Here is a 22,953-nt window from a genome sequence, read left to right on the forward strand (position 1 = left end):
TAGGACAGGCTCCAAAGCTATAGAGAAACCCTGTATTGAAAAAAAAAAAAAAAAAAAACACACACACATAAAATGTAGTAATAGGAAAAGCTAGAGCCAACACGATGGCTCAGTCGGTTAGAACACATGCCGCCAAGCCTGATGATCTGAGGTGGATCCCCAAGCCCCACACAGAGAGTAGAGAACCAACTTCCTCCTTCAAGTTACCCTCTTACCCCAACACGTGTGCACCATTCCCCCCACACAGTGTGAGTATGGATGAATCACTACATTAAAACTCAACAAGTTGAGATTACTACTGCTTTAGCAATAATAGTTGTATAATTCAGAGCCACATGGATACTTCTGTATATGTATGTATGTATGTATTTACTGAGATATCTGAGACCATGTGGATTTTAACCACTTTATCCTAAGCCATACAGATGAAACCAAGAAGTCTTAATAAGCATATGGGGAAAACAGTTTTAAACAGTCGCCTGCTGTTGGCAGACCGCCACTTGAAATGAACACTATTATAGCATTTGGTCCTATGTAATTACAATAATTAAAAAGAACACCGTGCACATACATCCTCCGTAGCCCAGAGACGGCTTACACTCAGATGTGAGCTAGGGGCCCTGAACACAGGGGGTCGCCGCCACGTCTGGAGTCAGCACATTTTGCTTTCACCATGTCAACACCGTGAACACACACTGGGTATGGCTGCTGTCTTTCAAATCTAGCCAGTTCTGCTACAATTAGTAAAGCTCAGTTTATTTCTTTATTTTGTTTAAGTATTTCCTTCCTTTTCCTTCTTTCTATGTGAGGATGCCACAAAGTTAAGACATTCTTTTTTTGTTTTTTTTAATGTGTACTGGGGTTTTGCCTGCATGTGTGTCTGTGTGAGGATGCCACATACCCTAGACCTGGAGTAACAGACAGCTGTGAATTGCCATGTGGGTGCTGAGATTGAACCCAGGTCCTTTGGAAGAGTGGCCAGAGCTCTTAAGTGCTGAGCCATTTCTCCAGCCCGCCCTTCTCTTTCTAACCAGGGAGGGTCTAGGTCTTCTAAGCTGGCTTTGGACTCTCTACAGAGTCAAGGATGACTTGTCGTCATCTTGCTTCCACCACCCAAGAGTGCTAGGATTACAGGTGTACGTGACCACAGCCACTTCAGCAGTTCTGGAAATGAAACCCATGGCCTCCTTCACGCTCGGGAAACCCTCTACCAGATGAGCTACATTTAAAAAAAAGAAAAATGGGGGCTGGAGAGATGGCTCAGAGGTTGAGAGCATTGCCTGCTCTTCCAGAGGTCCTGAGTTCAATTCCCAGCCACATGGTGGCTCACAACCATCTGTAGTGGGGTCTGGTGCCCTCTTCTGGCCTGCAGGTATACACACACACACACACACACACACACACACACACAGAATACTGTATACATAATAAAATATTTTTAAAAAATGCCATGAAAACCTAAAGAAATAATCTTTAAAAAAAAAATGGGATGGGGTCTTGATATGTACCAGGCTGGCCAGGAACTCAATATGTGGACCAGGTTGGCTTTGAACTCATATATACCTGCCTCTGCCTCCCAAATGCTGTTAATTAAAGACATCCACCATCATGACTGGTTTACTTTTTTTTCCCTAAAGAAACATCCTTGGGGCTGGAGAAATGGCTTAGCAGTAAAGAGCATTAACATCTACCAGGACAGGCTCCAAAGTTACACAGAGAAACCCTATCTTGAAAAAAAAAAAAATTCAACATCCACATAGTGGCTCACAGTACTTGGGAGACAGAGACAGGCAGATTTCAGTGAGTTCGGAGAGTTCGAGGCCAGCTTGGTCTACAAAGCGAGTTCTAGGACAGCCAAGGCTGTTACACAGAGAAACCCTGTCTCAAAAGACACAAAAAAACACATAGTGGCTCGATGGCTTACAACCCTCTGTAACTCCAGTTTTAGGGAATCTGATGCACTCTTCTGACCTCTGCAGGTATTAGGCAAACACACCTGCAGACAAAACACTAATCCACACACAAACAAAATTTTAGGCTGGGTGGTGGTGGCACACGCCTTTAATCCCAGCACTTGGGAGGCAGAGACAGGTGGATCTCCATGAGTTGGAGGCCAGCTGGAGTTAGTTACAAGACAGGCTCCAAAGCTACAGAAAAACCCTGTCTCAAAAAACAAACAAACAAACAAAAAAATAAGGACACATCTCATTATGTAGTACAGGCTAGCCTCAAACTCACTATATAGTCCAGGCTGGCCTCCAAACTGGAGCAATCTTCTTGCCTTAGCCTCTCAAGTACTAGCATTACAGGTAGGTACCATCACATACCACTTACTAAAGCCAAATTTCTACGTTTTTTAAATCAAACTAACTTGTCATTTAGTATTTTTTCAATGATTACTGAACACATAATTATCGTGTAATAGCTGACAGTGCTAAGAATTAGCTTTCCTTATTACTTATGTGCATATCTACTTATTATTGTATGTGAGAGAGAATCTGCGCATGCATGCTAAGCTATACCTGTGGAGGTCACGGACATCCTTAGAGGCAATTCTCTCCTTTCACCATGGGCTATGGAGAACTAACACAGGTCAGCAGACTTACAAAGCAGGCACTTTACCTAGTAGCCAGCCCTAGGTTTGCTTATATTTTTTTAAGTCACAAAATACAGTATACAATTGTCGTATACAGCATGTTTTAGAATATGTACACTTTGTGGAATAGCTCCATCAAGGGAATTAACAAATGCATTGCCTCACCGGGTATCATCTTCTGTGAAGGGAACACTTAAAATCTACTAGATACATTGTTAGCATGATATGCAACAGAGATCTTGACCTTAATCCTCATCTCTGAAGGAAATTTTATATCCTTTGATCAATATCCCTCAAACTTCTACATCCTTTGATCAATATCCCTCAAACTTCTACACTGCCACCTTAAAACTAAAATATATATAGTAAAATGTTGCCAGCGGTGGTGCTCCATGCCTTTAATTCCAGCATTAGGGAGGCAGAGGCAGGTGGATCTCTGAGTTTAAGGCTAGCCTGGTCTACAATAACAAGTTCCAAGGCAGCCAGGGACACACAGAGAAATCCTGTCTCAAACAAATAAAAAACCAACAGCAAAAAATTTAAAAAAAGGTCTCTTACACATATACATATTAAAAATAAGGTTTTGGGGCTGGAGAGATGGTTCAGTAGTTAAGAGCATGGACTGTTCTTCCAGAAGCCCCAGTTTCAATTCCCAACACCCACATGGCAGCTCACAGCTATCTGTAACTCCAGTTCCAGGGAACCAGGGGACCCGACACCCTCACCCAGACATACATGAAGGCACAACACCAATGCACATAAAATATAAATAACATAATATAACATGACATGATATAACATAACATAATAAGGTCTTGGGCAGGGGCTAGTAGCTCAAACTGGTGGGCCATACCTTTTATCCCAGCACTCAGAAGCGAGGCAGGCAGATCAAGTCCAACCTGGTTTACACAGAGAGCTCCAAGGCAGCCAGGGCTACATAACTAACAGAAAAGAAAAGATCTCAGGAATGGAAACGACAGCAGAGTAGAAGAGGGCTTGCTTGGCATACAAAGGCCCTGGGCTCAATCCCCTCAGTGCATCAAAACAAAACAAAATGAAACACAGACCTCTATCATCAATCAGATCCAAACCCACTGCATTTTAAAGCAAGTCCGCAATCACTAAGCAATGTGATTTTATAATGAGGCCTGGAAGGCCATTAAAAACAGTACTTTTCAAAAAAAAAAAAAAAAGAACACACACACACACATATATATATAAATTACATAGTACTTTGGGGGTGAGCAAGATGTCTCAGCAGACAGGGCACTGACTGAACAAGCCTAGTGACCCGAATTCCATTCCTGGAACCCTCATAAAGGTGAAGGGAAGGTGAGCCAACCTCACAAAGCTGTCCTTTGACCTCCACACGCCAAAGCAGATATATACACATCATGCATACGCACAATAAAGAGTTAATTTATAAAGGTGGGAACAGCAAGATGGCTCAGCAGGTAAAGGCACCTTTGACCAAGATGACCACCTGATTCAATCCTCGAAACACAGCCAAGACAAAAGGGAAGTTGTTTTCTGGCCTCAATATATGTACCGTGTGTGTGTGTGTGTGTGTGTGTGTGTGTGTGTGTGTGTGTGTGTGTGAATGCTCGGCAAAACAGAACACAAGTGCACTATGAATGCTGACGTTAGATGGTTTACCCTGCCACACATCTGGAAACATCTGGAAACAATGTCGCCCTACATTATGCTGCTTTGGGATACAACATTCCCCTAACTTGTTACATTGTTACTCCTAAAATTCCATTGTAGTTTTCTTTAAACATAGTCTCATTCTGTAGCCCAGGCTGGTCTGGAACCTCCTGCCTCAGCTGTTCTCCCCTGGTGCTGGGTTTATAAGTATGACCCAAAATTTCACTTATACAGAGATAGCTACAGTCTGTTCCAAACCAAATCAAGTAACCCTTTAAAGGTATCTTGTACTGGGCATAGTGAGCCACTGAGCCAGCCTGGGCTATTACAGAGCAGACACTATCTCAATAAGTAAATAAAACATACGCGTTTTTAAGTGAAAATGTTCTGTATTAGTAACATTTGATGAAAATCCACAGCATAATGAAAAAGGGAGGCTGGAAGAAGAGAAACCATAGCACAGCAGCCACCCACCCCCAGCCCTCCAGCCCCCGTCATCCCCTGGTATGGTCTTCCCCACCGCCCAGTCCACCCTCCCATCAGGCCTTCTGAAAACACAGAGAGAGTTAACTAATCCCACTTCCTGATAGACACCTTGCTGTCTCTACGGGCAGGCGCTCAAGAAGCAAGCATTCCTCTCACAGGCCACCTGCTTCAAAACCCCAAGGGGTCCATGCCCACCCTGCCCAGGGGAGGCTTTCCCAACACTCTGCCAACCAGCACTGGCCCCCACACTGGACAGCTCCTGTGCAGAGGCCCTTCCCCAGCACCCCCCTTAAATCCCTCTGTAGTCCACGTCTTCTCCACTTATCCTTTCCCCGTGTCCCCAAGAAGTCTCACTCCACGGGTGCAACTCAGGCCTGTCATTAGCTCCCCCGCCTCTGATACTTCAAGCTCCAGCACTCCTTTCACCCAAATCAGGGTCCTCCCCTTGCCCGCACTTCCTTACCAGATTAAGTGCCGCCATCTCCCCAGTGGGTCTTTTCTTCTCCCAGGCCTGGCCCGCTTCCTTCCCTGTATCCTCACAGCGGAGCTCTGTCAGAGAAAAATCACACAAGCGGGCTGACTTCAGATTCAAACCACAAACCTCAAAGGGCAGGCAACACTGCTGGGCAATCCTCCCACACTTCCCTAACAACCCTGCTTTCTCAACCTCTGAGACAGCGAGCGCTTTCTCCCTCCCCTTTCTAAACTTCCAGGATCTTCCTCTGCTCTGTCGCCCAGTCCTGTGGCTTTAGAGCAATGCTCTCAGATTCCGGCCACTAACCCTAACACTCCAGGGTTCCAACTGACTAGACGGTATCTCTCCACAGACCTAAAATAGGATCCATTTCCTGCAACTCTATTCCTCCCCTGGGAGTCCTCCCCTCAGAAATAACACCTGCATCCCTCCTGTGGATGAACGGAGTAAACAGTATTAATTCTTCATTTTCCCCTTTCTCTGAGCTTCCGCATGCAGCCCCTTACTAAATGCAGTCCTTTTTACCTCCAAAATATATCCCAATGAACCCCCTGCCACCACCCTAAGATGACCCGCCCTCATCTACCCCCCTGCCCACTGTAACACTTAGGAGGCTGAGGCTGAGGCAGGACTATGGTTAATTCTGAGATCAGCCTGAGCTACGAAGAAAGACTCTATCCCCGAAACACATAAATCAAAGGTTAGCTAGCTACAGTATTGCTACCAAAAATGTAGGCTAACATTAAGTTGCAAGGACAGAATATGCACGGCCCCAGGTTCATTATTAGTCCCATCAAAAAAGGGGGGGGAGGGGGAGGAGGAATCAACTTCTGCTTACAACCTTTTGATGGCTTTCCAAGAAACTTCTCAGTTTTGTCAAAAAAAAAAAAAAAAAAAAAAAAAAAAGGTCTTTGCAGAGCCTTCTCAGTGTGTCTGTCTGTCTTAGTTCCCGGTAAGAAATGGGTGTGACTAAGGGATGGGGAACATCAGGGCTGGTGGGGTCTGCCTGCATAGACTGGGCTGGAATGGCTGAAGGTTGTTTTACTGTGCTTTTCCAATGGTAAGCTTGGTCATCACTGAGACAAATACCTGATGCAAACCACTTAAGAGAAGGATTTACACTGGCTCACAGTTCAGAGGCAGCACTCCATGATTGGGTCAACTGACTCTGCGCCTATAGCAAGACCGAATGTCAAGATGGAGGGGCATGGGGAAGGGAAAATGCTCACCTCACAGCAAGCAGCTAAGGAAGCATGGGAGCCACAGGCAGCAGGCGAAGTCAAGATTCACCCTTCAAAGGCAGGCCCCCAGATCTCCTTCCACCAAGACTGACCTCCTAACGGCCTATTGGGTAGGAATTCAGCGGTAGCTTAGCTGTTGATGAAGTTAGCATCCTGATGATGCAATCACTCTCAAGGGCACTGCCACCTGGGGATCAGGACCTCACCAAATGAGCTTTGTGGAAAGAGGCCTAGAATACAAACCACAGAGCAGAACCTCAAATGATATAAAAGGGCGGAGAGTAACAGGAAGGCCGCCCCCGCTTCCCACCCTTACCTCCCATCTCCAAACCCCTGTCTGATGAGTTCCTTTCCTGCTCTGGCAGACTCTGGATCTCAGCATTCACCCCAAGCAGAGCCCTTCAGACAAACACACTTCCAAGCACACAGCACAGAGTCCAGGCCCTTTTCTTCCTCACCATCAGAGGCGATCTATTTTCTCAGCACCTACACACCCGCTGCTTGAGTCCGAGCAGGCCCCATCATGTGAACAAATAAATCCCTATCTATTGTACCAGTCCCCACTGGGCGGCTGAGCGGCTTCCAGTCCTCTGCCAGGCCACAATCTCCTCTCTGTCCGCTTGCCTCCTCTCCCTCCCCCTCCCTACACCTCCCCCCATCTCCGATTCCCGAACCCACCAAGGCATCTCTTTTGGACCTTGGTGCTTTTCTCTTGGTTCTCTACAACAGCTTGGTCTTCCCTTTCTGGGGGTCATTACTCAGATGTCACCTCCCCAAGAACTACTCGGACCACTCATCAAAAATACTTCCCCTTGGGGCCAGGTGTGGTCACATTTAACGCCAGCACTCAGGATGCAGAGGTGTTGAGGTCAGCCTGGTCCACAAAGCAAGTTCTAGGCCTGCCTACAAGACACCAGAGCTTCACAGTGAGACCCCACGAGCAGGATACTGCAGCACACTGCCCGGCTAGGAGGGAGTGGGGGTGAGACTGCTCTCAAGTACTCTGCGGTTCAAGGTCAGCATCACAACAAGACTTCATTACAAAACACTGAATGCACTGGCCTTGGAGATAACACGAAATATGGTCAGTCCCACCTACTCAAAGTCGACAACAGACACTGCCATTTCAAGGCTGTGTGGACTACGGAGTGCAATAACAGACGACAGCCTGGGTAACATTGAGATCCTGTCTAGAAACAAAAATAAAATAGAACTAGACATGGCTCAGTAGTGGAGCACTTGCCTAGCATACATATGCAAGGCCCTGGGTTCAAGTCCCTGTACCAATAAATAAATAAAAAGTTTCCATTCCCATTTCTGCTTCTTTAATGATACACGTTTACTGTTCATCTGTAAACTCCATTTTAAAAAATGGTGTCTTTCTCTGTACTAAGTCCACAGCTGTATCCCCAGGACCTCCCAGAGCACTCAGACCATCAAAATAAAACACAAACTTTGTCAATGATTTCTCTCTTTTTTCTTTCTTTCTTTCTTTCTTTCTTTCTTTCTTTCTTTCTTTCTTTCTTTCTCTATTTATTTATGAGATAGGGTTTTTTCTGTGTAGCCCTGGCTGACCAGAACTCTCTGTAGACCAGGCTGACCTTGAACTCACTGAGATCCACCAGCCTCTGCCTCCCACTTGCTGGGGTTAAAGGTTTATGTCACCATCGCCCAGGGTCAACGATTTCTTTAGCTGAATGCCTGCGTACAAGACACCAGCATCCCGATAGGGTCTTTGCACATATAATTGGAGCCAGCTCTCCAGGTGGCTTTCAGGTGAGAAAAAGATCTCAGAAAGTAATTTCTCTCCTGAGAGACAAAGCATGCACTCAAATCCAGCTCTAACTAGACTCCACAACATATTGTGTAAGCGGGAAAGTTAAAAGAGAAAACACGCCAGGCTGCGTAATACATAATTAGAATTGCCACATCTTAAACCCACTGGTATGTAGTTGAGGATAGGAAAAGTCTAAATTATAAACAAGTGTGGTTCCCTTATACCCTCAAATGGGCAGAACTGGCAATCATCCGACTCTCAAGGATTTGGTTTTTACATGTGTACTCAACGTACTGGCAGATAGCTTGGCGATTTCACAGTACTTTATGTGCTAGCGTTTATGTGCCAACACTCCGCACTTAAACAGTATCTTTCTGATCTCTCGTCATCTAACTAGAAACTATCCACCAATTCCATGCACATCCCTTCTCTTTTCAAAACTCGAGCCTACCCAGGTGTATACTCCTATGATCCCAGCAGGAAGAGCCTAAATTTGAGGCCAGCCTGGATTACAGAACTACACCCTGTCTCAAAAACAGGCAGAGTGCACATTCATTTGGGAGCCTGCCTTAGAAGCAGGGTTTGGTCAGTGGGAGAGTGTTTGACCAGCACACACTACACCTGCCGTGCTGGTAAACAGTAGCAAACCTAGCACGCCAGAGACAGGAAGACCAGAAGTTCAAGGTTATCTCCAGCTAGACGGGGAGGTGGAGGTGACCTGGACAACAGGACACCTGTCAACACACACACCAAATCTAGTAATTTCTTTTCTTTTCTTAAAACTGCCTCATTACCAAAGATGTTTAAGGACCTAGCTATCTGTGGCAGGGTTCTAAAACCACACACTTTTATACCAAGGTTCCTAAGACCACATTCTCCTTATTTGCTATTTTTGGACACGTTCCAAAGACAACTACTTTCTCCTTCCTCCTCCAGACAAAGCACTAACCATGCCAATGGTTACTGTAATGACAGGTCACCCTCACTGACGGACAGGCACCCATCCAGAACCTTAGACAGTGAACACTGAACCTGCTTGCTCCTGAGAGCCAGAGAAAGACCACCCATTACTCTGACACGAAAGTTCAAGTCCATTTAGTTCACTTCTTTGAGGCTCAATTTCCTCACTTAAGGATTAAATGAAACGATTTACTGCATTTTTTAGGGCAGTCTGTCAGACAGGAAACATCTGGCAAATGGCGAAGAAATAATCCAGCCATCAAAGAAGCAAAGGCGCTCTTTTCATCGGCGATTATTTCGTAAACTCAGAAACGTGTGTGAAGATACCAAGCAATGGTTAGAGGCTAGCAATTACAAGTCTGGTTTTGCTCGCCCTGGCAACTATGCTTCCTCTAAAACATTTCAGTAAGTAATCACGGCATCGCCTAACGTATTTCAGGAAACATTAAAACTAAGTGGACACATTCCCGTTGTCCCTATCAAAATTAAGAACAGGCCACACTCTGCAAATAAGAGTCAAAGAAAGATGAATAAGTAACAGAGCCGAATTCTTGGTAGTTACTAGAAAACAAAAGCCTAGTTTCTCCACGAAGTCCGTTCTTCCTCTCTGACCTCGGTGCAACCTATTCAAAAGCCTTCCACCCTACCTGAAAAGAGGCCTCCAATGGCTAAACCATGAGCCCTCTTCTTGGGTTTCATTTTTCTTCAGTTCAAATGTCCCATGATCCAAGGCCAAGGGACCGATGGATCGAGGGGTACAAGTCTCCCCCGGCCGGGGGATCGCCTGGGCTGGACTGAGGCCACTTTCCCTCTAGGGTGTCCTCCTCCCCCTGCGGTGCACACAAACCTCAGGACCGAGCAGCGGCAGCACCGGGAGCTCCGGTGGGGTCCGGAGGGGTCCAGCGGCCAGCCGTGCCCGCGTCGCCACACCCACCACCAGCTGCCCGCGCCTCCGGCATCCGAAGCTCCCCGCGCACCCAGCCAGGCTAGGGCCCCAAGCACCCGGACGCACGCAGACTCACACCTGAGACCCGCCGAAGTACCGACTCCACTATACTCGGGCTGCCAGCAGCCCCCGCCGCCGCCTCACCCAGCGAAGTGGCCAGAGCTTCCGGACCTCACGTGACCCAGTGTACAAGGGCATGCCGGGAGCTGTAGTCCGTCAATGCCGCTTCACCTGCATGCAGAGGGCGGGGACGGTGGCCAAAAATGTTAGCTGGAAATAGGTAATGAGTGAGAGATATGATTTGAGAAGAATTGGAAGGCTAACCATTTTTTCAAAAAGAGGCTTTATTCTGCTTTAGATTTTTGTTTCATTAAATGCAATTCACGGCTCTACACCCCATCGCCACTCCACCAAAATAAATCATGCATATTAAGATTCCCAGCAAAGTCAGGCGGTGGCACACATTTAATCACAGCACTCGGGAGGCAGAGGCAGCCCTGTGAGTTCGAGGCCAGCCTGATCTACAAGAGCTAGTTCCAGGACAGGCTCCAAACCACAGAGAAACCAAAAAAAGATTCCCAGCAGCAGGACTGGAGAGATGATTAAATAAATAACTCAGTTCATTTTTTTAAAATGGGGCAGGAGAGATGGCTCACTGACTGCTCTTCCAGGAAACGGGTCAGCACCCACATGGTGACTCACAACCACTACAAGTCCAAAGGGCTCGACATCCTCTTCTGGTTTCCACGGCACAGACGACAGGCTTACATAGATACACTTACATAGATAAACACATACACAAAAATAGAAAGAGGCGGAGGAAGACGCCACTGCCACCACCAAATCGCCTTTTGCAGGGTGTCCAAGACCAGGTAATAAGAATGCTTCGTTATACTTTCAACACTCAGAGCAGGAATCCAAAAATCATGATAAACACAAAACACACATCTAAGCATGTTCAAGAAACACCACCATAGGGATGTTGTGTCAGGTGTTGGGTTCACATGGGTCTGTGGAAGAAACAGGGTCACTTTAGGATGATTTGTAGCCTTTGAGCTTCTGGTGAACGGCTTGACTATAGCTTTGCAAATGACATTTGTTAGACAATTTACACCTTAGCAAGTCAGTTTTCACACACCAAAACCTCATATCTGAAGCTCCCCAAAGAGACAAATGCCAACACCTCAGATTTTCTGAGTCCTCCCAGCAACCAAGTTTTTTTCTTTTTAAATATTTATTTATTTATTTATTATGTATGCAATATTCTGTCTGTATGCCTGCAGGCCAGAAGAGGGCACCAGACCTCATTATAGATGGTTGTGAGCCACCATGTGGTTGCTGGGAATTGAACTCAGGACCTTTGGAAGAGCAGCCAGTGCTCTTAACCTCTGAGCCATCTCTCCAGCCCCCCAGCAACCAAGTTTTGCATAGGCTTTGAACCCTTTAGGAAACACGCAGACAAGATTTACATACTTCAAACAGAAGGTAGTGGACACAAAAGGCAGATCCAGGCCCAGGTGCTAACCCTTGAATCAAACCAGCTGCAAAGCTCTGCGGGAGCCAGCTCCAGTGGTCACGTGATAAACGTTGCTTTCTGGGGCACTCCTGGACCTGGTTCAGTTCACAGTTACTCTATGGCATTGATGACGCTGGCCAAGTTTCTCTCGACTTGCACACCACCTTTTAGCCAAGGCTTACCAAAGGCCCGATGGCTTCTGGTTAGGAAAGCTGAAGTTGCAGCAACAGACCCAAGATCCTCCAGCAGAAGAGAGGCTCAAGCAAGGAGCTAAAGCAGAAAGCCTTAGGGCCAGCCAAACCCCAACACAGAGACATCAAAATGTTTTTACAGCTCAGGATGCACAGGAAAGGGACAAGAGGGGGTGGAGAGCGGTTGCTCTTCCAGAAGACCTGGGTTCAATCCCCAGCACCTACATAGTGCCTCATAACTGTCAGGTGAGCCAATGGGGGCTTTTTTTTTTTTAAAGATTTATTTATTTAGTATACAGTATTCTGTCTGTGTATGCCTGCAGGCCAGAAGAGGACCCCAGACCTCATTACAGATGGTTGTGACCCACCATGTGGTTGCTGGGAATTGAACTCAGGACCTTTGGAAAAGCAGGCAATGCTCTTAACCACTGAGCCATCTCTCTAGCCTCCTCATAACTGTTTATATGGGTATTTGATATCCTCGTCTGACCTCCTCCAGCACCAGGCATGCACATGGTACACAGACATGTGTGCGAACAAAACACCTTACACAGTAAAATAAAATAATTTGTTTATAAAGGGAGGGAGACTCAGGTAAGGAAGGGATATAACGGAAGTGCCTCGGTTTTAAACAGGTGTGAGCAAAAAGCAACACCTAGCAAGTGAATTTTCAAATTGTACGTATTCAGCTTTTCCATTTGTGGATTTGAAAATGAAGTAAAAGGGGAGATGAGATACTGGAGAGATGGTCCAGTGGTTAAGGGCAGATGCTGTTCGTCTAAAGCACCCAAGTTCAGTTCCCAGCACCCATATCAGGCAGCTCACCACCTGCCATAACTCTAGTTCCAAGAGATCCTTTGCCTTTATTTGGTCTTCTCAGGGACCCGAATATGTCACACACACACACACACACACACACACACACACACACACGGCTCCCTCATTCACATAAATAAAAATTAAAAATCAATTAATTGAAAACCTAAAAGTGATGTAGAAAGGCAACCAGCAGGCTATTTTAAGCCTTGATTTCCAGGTGCCCTCCCAGCATGCAGTGTGGGCTGGTCTGAGCCAACTGACTTCTTTTGGTTTTGACAATAATCATCATCAAGAGAAAGAACATTTGCAGCTCCCGCCAGTGACACTGACATTACAGGGTTTATTTCCTGCCCCAGCCCACACGTCTGTGCTGGATCTTGACCTAGTTTCCAGGTTATGCGAGTGACTGAGCCTCTCAAAACCACAGCCGGCAGCACGTTAGACAGCGTCTTGCTTGTACTCGCTCTAGATAGAGAGAGAAACTATAATCAAGCTTTGAGCTGCCTTGCTTAAAAGAGATATTTTCAAAAATCCTTGTGTGGGTGGAATTCGGGGTAAGATGAGTCACAACTTAAAGGTTATTTGAAGGCCTCGGAGACACAGTGTTCTTGAACAAGGGACAATTGTCTCTTATTTCAGGGCTGCAAGACATGAATGCTGGGAACTGAACTCAAGTCATCTGCAAGGGCAGCAAGCGGCTTATCCACAGACCCGTCTTCCCTGCGTGAAAACCCAGTTCCTAGGATAGGCTCTGAGAAACAATTAACAGAGTCCAGGACTGGTAGACTCGTTGGGTGGAAACAGAAAGAAATTCATCTCAGATCTTTGTTCCTACTGACAGCTTCAAGGACCAATCAATTCTAAGCTTTCTCACACTTTCTCCAGAGCTGTCCAGTGGTGGCACATGCCTTCAATCCCAGCACTCAGGAGGCAGAGGCAGGCGGATCTCTGTGAATTGGAGGCCAGCCTGGTCTACAGAGCAAATTCTAGGACAGCCAGGACTGTCTCACAGAGAAACCCTGTCCCGATAGATAGATAGATAGATAGATAGATAGATAGATAGATAGATAGATAGATAGATAGATAGATAGATAAAAACAAAATAGCCTCTGTTGTGTGGTAGAACTTCTAATTGACCCTGTCTCAAAAAAAAGAACTTCTAATTGGGACTCTCTCTCTCACACGTGCAGTAAAGCATCTTTATTTCATTTATTATTTTGTTTCTGTGCTGAGAACAGAACCCAGGGCCTTGCACTTACTAGGCAAGTATTCTACCATTAATTTAAATCCCCCACTGCTCTAAGTTCTTTTGATTCGTGAGCTTTTCATTTATTTGGTTTGGGGATTTTTGTTATATTATTTTGTTTTTTATTTTACATTCACTTATTTTGCCCGTGTGCGTGTGTTCACGGACGTACACGTGGTCAGAGAACAACTTGCCCTGGGGGGTAGAACTCAGGTCTTCAAGCCCCCTTACCGACTGAGACATGAGACATCTTATGGACCCTTGTTGCACGAACACCTGCTTTCTTCCAGTGACTTCTCGAGACCCAGATCAATATCCTCCTTTAACTCGATGTCATCTCGGTTATCAGCCTCCCTGCCCAGACAAACAAGCAAGTGTATCAGGCAGGATGGAGGATGAAGGATGCAGAGCAAAAGAGGAACAGGGAAGCTTAACAGGTGTCAGTTGAGGGGAAGGCAGTTTCTCTCTGGGTTTTCTCCTGGTCTGGTGAATTCTGGCAGGGAAGCTAGCTGTGTGTACTAGCCAGCACCTCAGCCAGAGAGCTTCGGGTTCCTTGCAGGTGGGAGGGATTGCCCTTGTTTCCCTTTCGCTTTCTCCAGCCACCAAACCTGACGCCAGGGGCCGGAACTACAGTTTCCACTGCGCGGCAAGGTAGGAGGAAGAAGGGCACTGAGGGCTGCAAAGGTAACGAGGAGAAAAAGCAAACACAACCTGCTCGCCAGCCAGCGAGGTGAGAGAGGGGACAGGTAAGCAACAGGTGGACGCAGGTGAAGGTTGCAGGGGTGTGGAATGGTGTCTGGGAGGAGCCGCAGGTTTCTCCTTGCAAGGCTTGTAGGGGGCTTTTGTGGAATCCCAGGGGCCCTTTGATGGGGAGGAAGAGAATCGGGACTTGGAAACAATGTTTCAGCTCAAGTTACTTGGTAAGATGCCGGAAGTAGAACGGTTTTCTTCAGTTGAAAAGACGCAGAAGAGTAAAAAAGTGGTTTGATTGTATCTCTTCTCTAGAGGATCGTTCCTCCCATGTGATCTCAGGGGCACCTAGAGGCCCTAGACCATTCCTTACCTCTATAAAACCTTTGGTTTCTACCAAAGCATAGACTAGATATTTGTGTGTTTTTATTTGTCTGACAAAATAGACACGAGCATTTGCCTGTATTTTTAATTGTCCGTCACTGTAGGCATGAGCTTTCCTAAGGCATCAGAGTAAACCAAAGAACAAATCAAGGAGAAATGAGGGTGTCTTATGATGAGAGCAGTTTACTGAACCTCAAATTCAATCATCAAAGTATTTTGGGTATTTTGGTCTCGTGACATATTTGGTAAGCAGACCTCACCAAATGTGTGATGATTTAAATGCCTAAGTACCTGTCCTTTTGGACAAATGCTTGCTGTTCCAAATATCTGCAGAGTTGTCGTGTGGACTAGGAACTCAGCATGTTACAGAGCAAGGGGAGCCGAAGACTGACAGATAGGAATCCCAGGGAGCTAGGTTTCAGCTCCTAGAATGAAGAGCTGCCCCGGTTCACACTCGTTTTCAGGAGAAATCGAGTTCCTTGAGATTGAAGATATTTAAGCCCGGATGACTGTTGAAACAGAGATGTTGAAAGTGGGAATGTAGTTCCAGGTAATTGATGCATTGGCCAATGGTCCTCAGATCTCATCAGATCTCAGCTGATGTCACCCGGGGAACAGGTTACATGCGTATATGTTGTTTTAATTTTTTTAATATTTATTTATTTATTATGTATACAATATTCTGTCTGTGTGTATGCCTGCAGGCCAGAAGAGGGCATTACAAACCCCATTACAGATGGTTGTGAGCCACCATGTGGTTGCTGGGAATTGAACTCAGGACCTTTGGAAGAGCAGGCAATGCTCTTAACCTCTGAGTCATCTCTCCAGCCCCCTGTTGTTTTAATTTTTGTGTGTGTTCATGTTTGTGCACATCATGTGACAGCCGGAGGTCAACCTCATGTATCATCCTCAGCACCATCCACTTTGGTTTTGGAAACAGGGCCCATCATTTGCCTGGAGTTCACTGAGTGGACTAGAGTGGCTGAGCAGTGAGCCCCAGGGATCCTTTGGATCCACCTCCCCAGAGACAGGCTCACAAGCACCTGTCACCGTGTCTCGCTTTCTTTCTTTCTTTTTTTTTTAATGTAAACGCATAAAATAAAAATAAATGTTTTCAAATGTTATTTGTTATTATCTTACGTGTATGGATGATCTGTTTGCATATATCATATATGTCTCTGTTCCGCATGCATGCAGTGCCCATAGAGGACAGAAGACAGCACTGGGTCCCCTGAAACTGGAGTCTCAGATGGTTGTGAGGTATCACGTGGGTGCTAGAAACCAAACTGGGTCCTCTGGAAGATCAGCCAATGCTCTTAACTACTGAGTCACCTCTCCAGCCCCATAAATTAAATATATATGTATATGTATCTATATAAAGAGATAGGTAGGTAGGTAGATAGATGGATAGATGATTGATAGATAGATAGATGTAGTAGATCTGACATAAATTCTAATAATATGTATTTTTAACTATCTCCTCCAGCTAATTCTGATAATCATTAAGTTTGGCAAATACCAACATTAGAAACCTTTAAGTTATTTTATTTTCCATACTAGAATTTCCCATAGAGTTCTCCCCCCACCCCACCCCCAAGTTTTACTATATAACCTTAGCTATCCTGGAACTTGCTATGTAGACCAGGCTGGCCTTGAACACATAGAGATCTACCTACCTCTGCTTCCTGAGCACTGGGATTAAAGTTGTGTGCCCCCACACACTGCCCTGCCATATCATTCTCACTAAAGTTTTAGTTTTGAATATCCTCCAAATTCTAATTTCCTGTTTGAGAAAAAATGGAGTGCTACCCAGAGTAAAAAGGCCACGTGGGTGCTGGCAAAATGGTTCCAAGGCTAAAAAGCACCAACATCTGCTTCGAGCTCCCAACTGCCTATCACTCCAGTTTCAGGGGACCCAATACCTCTGGCCTCTTCTGTGTGCTCACAGACCTGTGAGTCTTCCTTAAACTGGCTTCCCAGGCAAATCTTGTCAGTTGTCATGAGTTGATGGGCAGCCAGCTTCTAGTGGCTGCGGGCACAGCTTCCCCCGGACTGACAGCCAGGGAGCTCCTCCTGTAGGCATTCCCTCCACTGCCCTGCTCTTTGAGTACCTCATCTTCAGAACTGGGGTTTCCTCAGCTCTCTAACTTGGTAAAGCTGACTACACTCTTTTCCCATCGAAGAATGGTCTCATCAGTGTGAGGGCCTTCCAGAAGCTGTGACCACTTATACCCGGGGTGTGGGCTTGTGGGGCAACTCCCGACACCTGAACAGTCGTCGGCATCCTTTGCCCATGGCAGTGTTTGTCCTGTGAAAGCCACAGCTACCCCAGCTTGTCTTCTACTGGATCCCGGTGCAGGAACTGAACGCTGTCTTTCCTCCCTGAGTCTGTTCTAGGAAGCCAGAGCCATGCAGTTCTCCAGCTCAGCCAGAGCAGCAGATGAGAATGTGGACTATTTGTTCAAGGTCATCCTCATTGGCGATTCCAACGTGGGGAAGACATGTGTGGTGCAGCATTTTAAATCTGGAGTCTACACCGAGTCACAGCAGAACACCATTGGGGTGGACTTCACCGTGCGTTCCCTCGAGATAGACGGCAAGAAAGTGAAGGTCAGAGGGACACCGGGGTAGCTCCATTGTTTCAGCCAGAACCCCCATTTTAAGTAAGGTGTGAACACTTAACATAAGGTTTAAGAAGCCATGAAAGAGGATATTGCTAAATCTACCTAAAGGTCATAATTTCTACAAACCAAAAGTACGATAGGCAGTCAAAAGAGGAAAGACAAATTGGAAATATTTGCAATATGAGAAAAGACTAGCTTCTTTGGTGTAGCAAGAATTTTGATAAATGTCTAAGAAAAGCACCAGCAACTGTGTGATGGTACACACCTATAATCCCAGCATAAGGCAAAGGCAAGATGACTGAGGTCACCTGGGCCACATTTTAAGTACCAAGGCAGGCTGAGCTACATAGATAGTAAGGACCCTCAATAATAAACAGAGTTGGGGACTGGAGAGATGGCTCAGAGCTTAAGAGCACTGGCTTCCAGAGGTCTTCCAGAGGTCCTGAATTCAATTCCCAGCAACCACATGGTGGCTCACAACCATCTCTAATGAGATCTGGTGCCCTCTTCTGGTGTGCAGGCAGAACACTGTATACATAGTAAGTAAAGAAATCTTTAATAAAATAAAATAAAAGGAACTAAATTAGGTAGTGCATGCTTTTAATCCTCGTACATGGGAGGCAGAAGTAAATGGATCTCTGTGAGTTCAAGGCCAGCCAGAGCTATATGGTGAGACCCTGCCTCAAAAATAAACAGACAAAAGACCAATGAACAAATATAAAAAGTGGCCACAGACCAGACAAAACTTGCTTCATAAATTTTGTAAGAATACAGCCAGAGCCAGCATGAAAGCTGACCCCCAAGTCTGATCTCCTTCCCTGGGCCCTACTTGTAGGAGAGACTCTGCTCTGACCTACACACGTGTAGAGGGCAACAGGTCCTCGTGCACACAGATAAGCTCTGTAGAGCAGGAACAGTTCAGCTCGCAGGCTTATCTCTTGAGGGAAAGAGACGTTTACCGTTTGCAAATTGGTGAGACTTTGCTCTCTGTAGAGCCAGTTTCACCCATATCCCCCAGAATTCATATTTTGTTTATCCCAGAACTTCCCCCTAAGTCTAGAGCATCACTTCTAAGTTAATTAAAGCCATCTTTTATGAGTGACATCACTTGTACTTTATACAACAGCCTAAGCGACTTAAAAGATGGGGCTCCTCTTTGTAGTTAGTCCTTTGCTGTCCTAGAACTCACTCTGTAGACCAGGCTGACCTCAGACCAGGAGATTTGCCTGCCTCTGTTCCCCAAGTGCTGGAATGAAAGGTGTGTGCCACCACCGCTCCCTGGCAAATTCTCTGATGTCTTAGGCCAGGCCACTCCTAGCTCCCACAGGCATTATGTTTGTCTCAGTCATTCTCCCTAGACCCTAAATCGTGAACACTGTTCAACAGAGCCCATCTTTATGGAAGAAGCCATTTGTACTTTGTAAAGTCTCATGTAATCATGTCTTAAGCTTTGTTATACACGAAGGACTCAGTTAATTGGCATCAGAAAACATTTTTCCAGGGCTGGAGAGATGGCTCAGTGGTTAAGAGTGCCTGCTCTTAACCTGCTCTTCCAAAGGTCCTGAGTTCAATTCCCAGCAACCACATGGTGGCTCACAACCATCTGTAATGAGATCTGGTGCCCTCTTCTGGCCTGCAGGTATACACACAGACAGAATATTGTATATATAATAAATAAACATTAAAAAAAAGAAAACATTTTTCCAAAATTGCGCTGTGCTTAAACATGGCTAAAATAAACAACCTAGTGTCAGACTCTAGAAATTTGTCCCTGCACTGGCTGACTAAGTCAGACTGAACCAAGTTTCATTCGTACCTCACCTGGGTCATTTCCCTGCTGACCGTGATGCTTGCAGGCACCCACACACGCAGGCGCATGCACACACACACACACACACACACACACACAATGATTTTAAAAACATAGACACTGGGCTGGAGAAATGACTCAGAGGTTAAGAGCATTGCCTGCTCTTCCAAAGGTCCTGAGTTCAAGTCACAGCAACCACATAGTGGCTCACAACCATCTGTAATGGGGTCTGGTGCCCTCTGCTGGCCTGCAGGCATACACACAAGACAGAATATTGTATACGTGATAAATAAATATTTTTTAAAAATCATAGACACTTTTTTTTTTTTCGAGACAGGGTTTCTCTGTGGCTTTGGAGCCTGTCCTGGAACTAGCTCTGTAGACCAGGCTGGTCTCGAACTCACAGAGATCCACCTGCCTCTGCCTCCCGAGTGCTGGGATTAAAGGCGCGCGCCACCGTCGCCCGGCTAAACATAGACACTATTGAAAGGTGTATAAGTTGGCGCTGATGTGGTCCATGCTTGGGATGATATTCTGGAGTACTGTGATAAGGATGCTACTGGATGGGAAAAGTCTGAGTGGTCCTTCAAAACCAGTGCAGTTCAGCCTATCCTATCCCCTTTGCCAGGATTCCTCCCAATGTGTGGACTCAAAATAGGAACCCAAAAATCTAGGCCAAGGGATGTCTGAGGTCAAAAGTCAAAGAAAAGACCCAGGAATAAGTAATCCTCCCATCAGTGGGAGAGCCCCTCAGAGTGACCCCGAAACCAGACAGCACATTTTGACCCCTCCTGGCCCTACTGAATCTGAATACATTGAAGTAAGACGTGGGAATTTATTCGTTCTTTTAAAATGTATATTATTCATTTGCTGTGTGTGCCTGTGTGGGCATGCCTGCCACTGTGTGTATGTGAAAGTGGAGGAGAACCTGCCAGAGTTGGCCCTTTCCCTCCACCACGTGGGTCCCAGAGACTGGACTCAGGTCGTCAGGCTTGGCGGCAGCACCTTTACCCACTGAGCCATCTTGCCAGCCCACAGGAAACTATTTGTAAGGTGACTTAAATGAAGGACTGACCATGTTGCTATCCCTCCTGTTATCTCTTCCGTCCTGCAGATGCAGGTGTGGGACACAGCAGGCCAGGAGCGCTTCCGCACCATCACCCAAAGCTACTACCGGAGTGCCCACGCTGCCATCATTGCCTACGACCTCACACGGCGATCCACGTTCGAGTCTGTCCCTCACTGGATTCGCGAGATAGAAAAATACGGTGCCGCTAACTTGGTCATCATGCTGATCGGTAGGGCGTTTCCCGGGCGGTCAGCTTTGCTTGCCCCTCCTCTACCCACGCTCAGCTTGCTTTCCTCAGTAGTGCAGGATAAATCCTAAAACTCAGAGAGCGAGGCCACCACAGCCAGCAAAATCATGATCCCCAGGAGGCAAAAAGGCTGGTGAGGGTTCAAACTTCAGGAGTCTGACCCCAGGTAGTTTATTTTAGGCATATTTAAGCACAGTACCATTTGGTGAAAACTTTCCTGGAGATAATTAACTCAATACCATGTGCACATTAAGCACAAAGTGAGATAAACATCGGACTGATTACAGGCCGGGCGGTGGTGGCGCATGCCTTTAACCCTCGCACTTGGGAGGCAGAGGCAGGTGGATCTCTGTGAGTTGGAGGCCAACCTGGTCTAAAGCTTGTTCCAGGACAGGCCCCAAAGCTACAGAGAAACCCTGTCTCAAAAAACAAAAACAAAACAAACAAACAAACAAACAAAAAAGGTACAGCTTGCACACACCCACCCCAGGGCTTCTCAGCATGGGAATGAGCAGAGTGAACTCTATGAAACACTTGTCAGCGATCTGGAGGCACCTAGGTTGTGTCAATCACACAGAAAATACAAAGAGCTTGAGGTTTAATAGACCCCCAAATCTACCAGGCAGTGGGGGCGCACGCCTTTAATCCAACACTCAGGAGGCAGAGGCAGGCAGTCTCTGAATGCAAGGTCTGCCTGGTGTTCCAGAACAGCAAGGGTTACACAGGGAAACCCTGTGTAGAAATAAACAAACAAAAAAAGCCCCAAATCCCCTCAAATGAATGTCAACTGGCCAATTCCTAAGTGAAACTTTTTAAAAAACACATTAAGGTTCACTGGAATTACATGTCATCCCAGGTCTCTGGATGACGATGGGTTAAACTGAGAGTGCCGGGCCTGGAGAGAAGGCTCAGCCAGTGAAGTCCTGCTGTCAGATCCTGAGGACGCGACTTCAGATCCTTAGCTCCCAGGTCAAAGTCAGGGGCTATCACCCACATCTGTGGTCCCAGTGCTGGGAAACAGAAACAGGGAGAGCCATGAAATTGGCCAGACCGGCTATCTGAGTCAGTGAGTTCAAAGTCCACAGAGACCTTGTCTCAGAAAAAAGAAAAAAGGGAACGCGTTTGAGGAGGCAACTTCTTCTTGTGGTAGGTTACACTGATGTCTGCCTTATAAGGGTCTTAGATTTTTTTTTTTTTTTTCCAAGACAGGGTTTCTCTGTAGCTTTGGAGCCTGTCCTGGAACTAGCTCTTTTACTCCAGGCTGGCCTCGAACTCACAGAGATCCACCTGCCTCTGCCTCCCGAGTGCTGGGATTAAAGGCAAAGGTGTGCACCACCACCGCCCAGCTGGAATTTTTCTTCTTTTTAAGATGTCAATCAAAGGAAAGGGCTGGGCATGAATGCTAGGGACAAAAATTTAGGAGTTCAGAATTTGCCAGATTCTGGTACATTTGGTGCTCTATAAGAGCCTCAGCAGGGCCTGGGCCACCATCTCTGGACTATGACTATGACGCCAGGTTCAGGCTGGTCTGGGCTACATGAGGACCTGTAACAAAGAACGCAGAGGGGGTAGGCAAGATGGCTAAGTGAAAAAGGCACTTTCCACCAAGCCTTAAGACCCAAGTTCAATTTCCCAAGAGAAACAACTCTTGAAAGTTGTCTTCTGACCTCCATATACATACTGGGGCATGTGAGTGTCCCACACTCCCAACACAAGACAGAAATGTACTTTTTTTGTTTTGGTTTGTTTTGGTTTTCGAGACAGAGTTTCTCTGTGTAACTTTGGCTGCCTTGGAACTCACTCTGTAGACCAGGCTGGACTTGAATTCACAGAGGTCTGTCTGCCTCCCTAAGTACTGGGATTAAAGGCATGTGCCACCACTGCCCAGCATATAAATGTAATTTTTTTTAATTTAAAAAAATAGGGCTGGATGGGGCTGGAGAGATGGCTCAGTGGTTAAGAGCACTGGCTGCTCTTGCCGAGGTCCTGAGTTCAATTCCCAGCAACCACATGGTGGCTCACAACCATCTGGTGCCCTCTTCTGGCCTGAAGACATACAAGCAGGAAGAACCCTGTATCCATAATAAATAAGTCTTTAAAAAAAAAATACAAAGACAGACCAAGTGGTGGTGGTGCACACCTTTAATGCCAGCCTCGGGGAGGCAGAGGCAGGCGGATCTCTGTGAGTTTGAGGTCAGCCTGGTCTACAGTGTGAGTTCTGGAACACCC

General features: G+C 46.3%; 2 protein-coding genes across 9 annotated transcripts in view; one reads left to right on the top strand and one right to left on the bottom strand.

The window, feature by feature from the left end:
• Positions 1-10,331, bottom strand: part of Slc37a3 (solute carrier family 37 member 3) — a 43,324-nt gene extending 32,993 nt beyond the window's left edge. The window contains exons 1-3 of one of the 6 annotated variants that reach the window (XM_050148071.1): positions 10,207-10,331; positions 5,193-5,278; positions 3,450-3,537 (exon numbers count right to left, since the gene is read on the bottom strand). The gene's annotated coding sequence lies outside the window, so the exon portion shown is untranslated. The other 5 variants (XM_050148066.1, XM_050148069.1, XM_050148067.1 and 2 more) reach the window with 5 other exon arrangements.
• Positions 10,332-14,501: 4,170 nt separating this feature from the next.
• The window catches only part of Rab19 (RAB19, member RAS oncogene family), a 20,980-nt gene continuing 12,528 nt past the window's right edge, over positions 14,502-22,953 (top strand). Inside the window, exons 1-3 of one of the 3 annotated variants that reach the window (XM_050148123.1) lie at positions 14,502-14,646; positions 17,372-17,584; positions 20,523-20,706. In XM_050148123.1, coding sequence (XP_050004080.1) covers positions 17,384-17,584; positions 20,523-20,706 — 385 coding nt within the window. In that variant the 5' untranslated portion in view covers positions 14,502-14,646; positions 17,372-17,383. The remainder of the gene's footprint in view (positions 14,647-17,371; positions 17,585-20,522; positions 20,707-22,953) is intronic. The other 2 variants (XM_050148125.1, XM_050148124.1) reach the window with 2 other exon arrangements.

The sequence above is a fragment of the Alexandromys fortis genome, unplaced genomic scaffold, assembly GCF_014885135.2.
Source record: "Alexandromys fortis isolate MF-2015 unplaced genomic scaffold, M_Fortis_MF-2015_v1.1 scaffold_57, whole genome shotgun sequence".
In the NCBI taxonomy this organism is placed as follows: domain Eukaryota; kingdom Metazoa; phylum Chordata; class Mammalia; order Rodentia; family Cricetidae; genus Alexandromys; species Alexandromys fortis.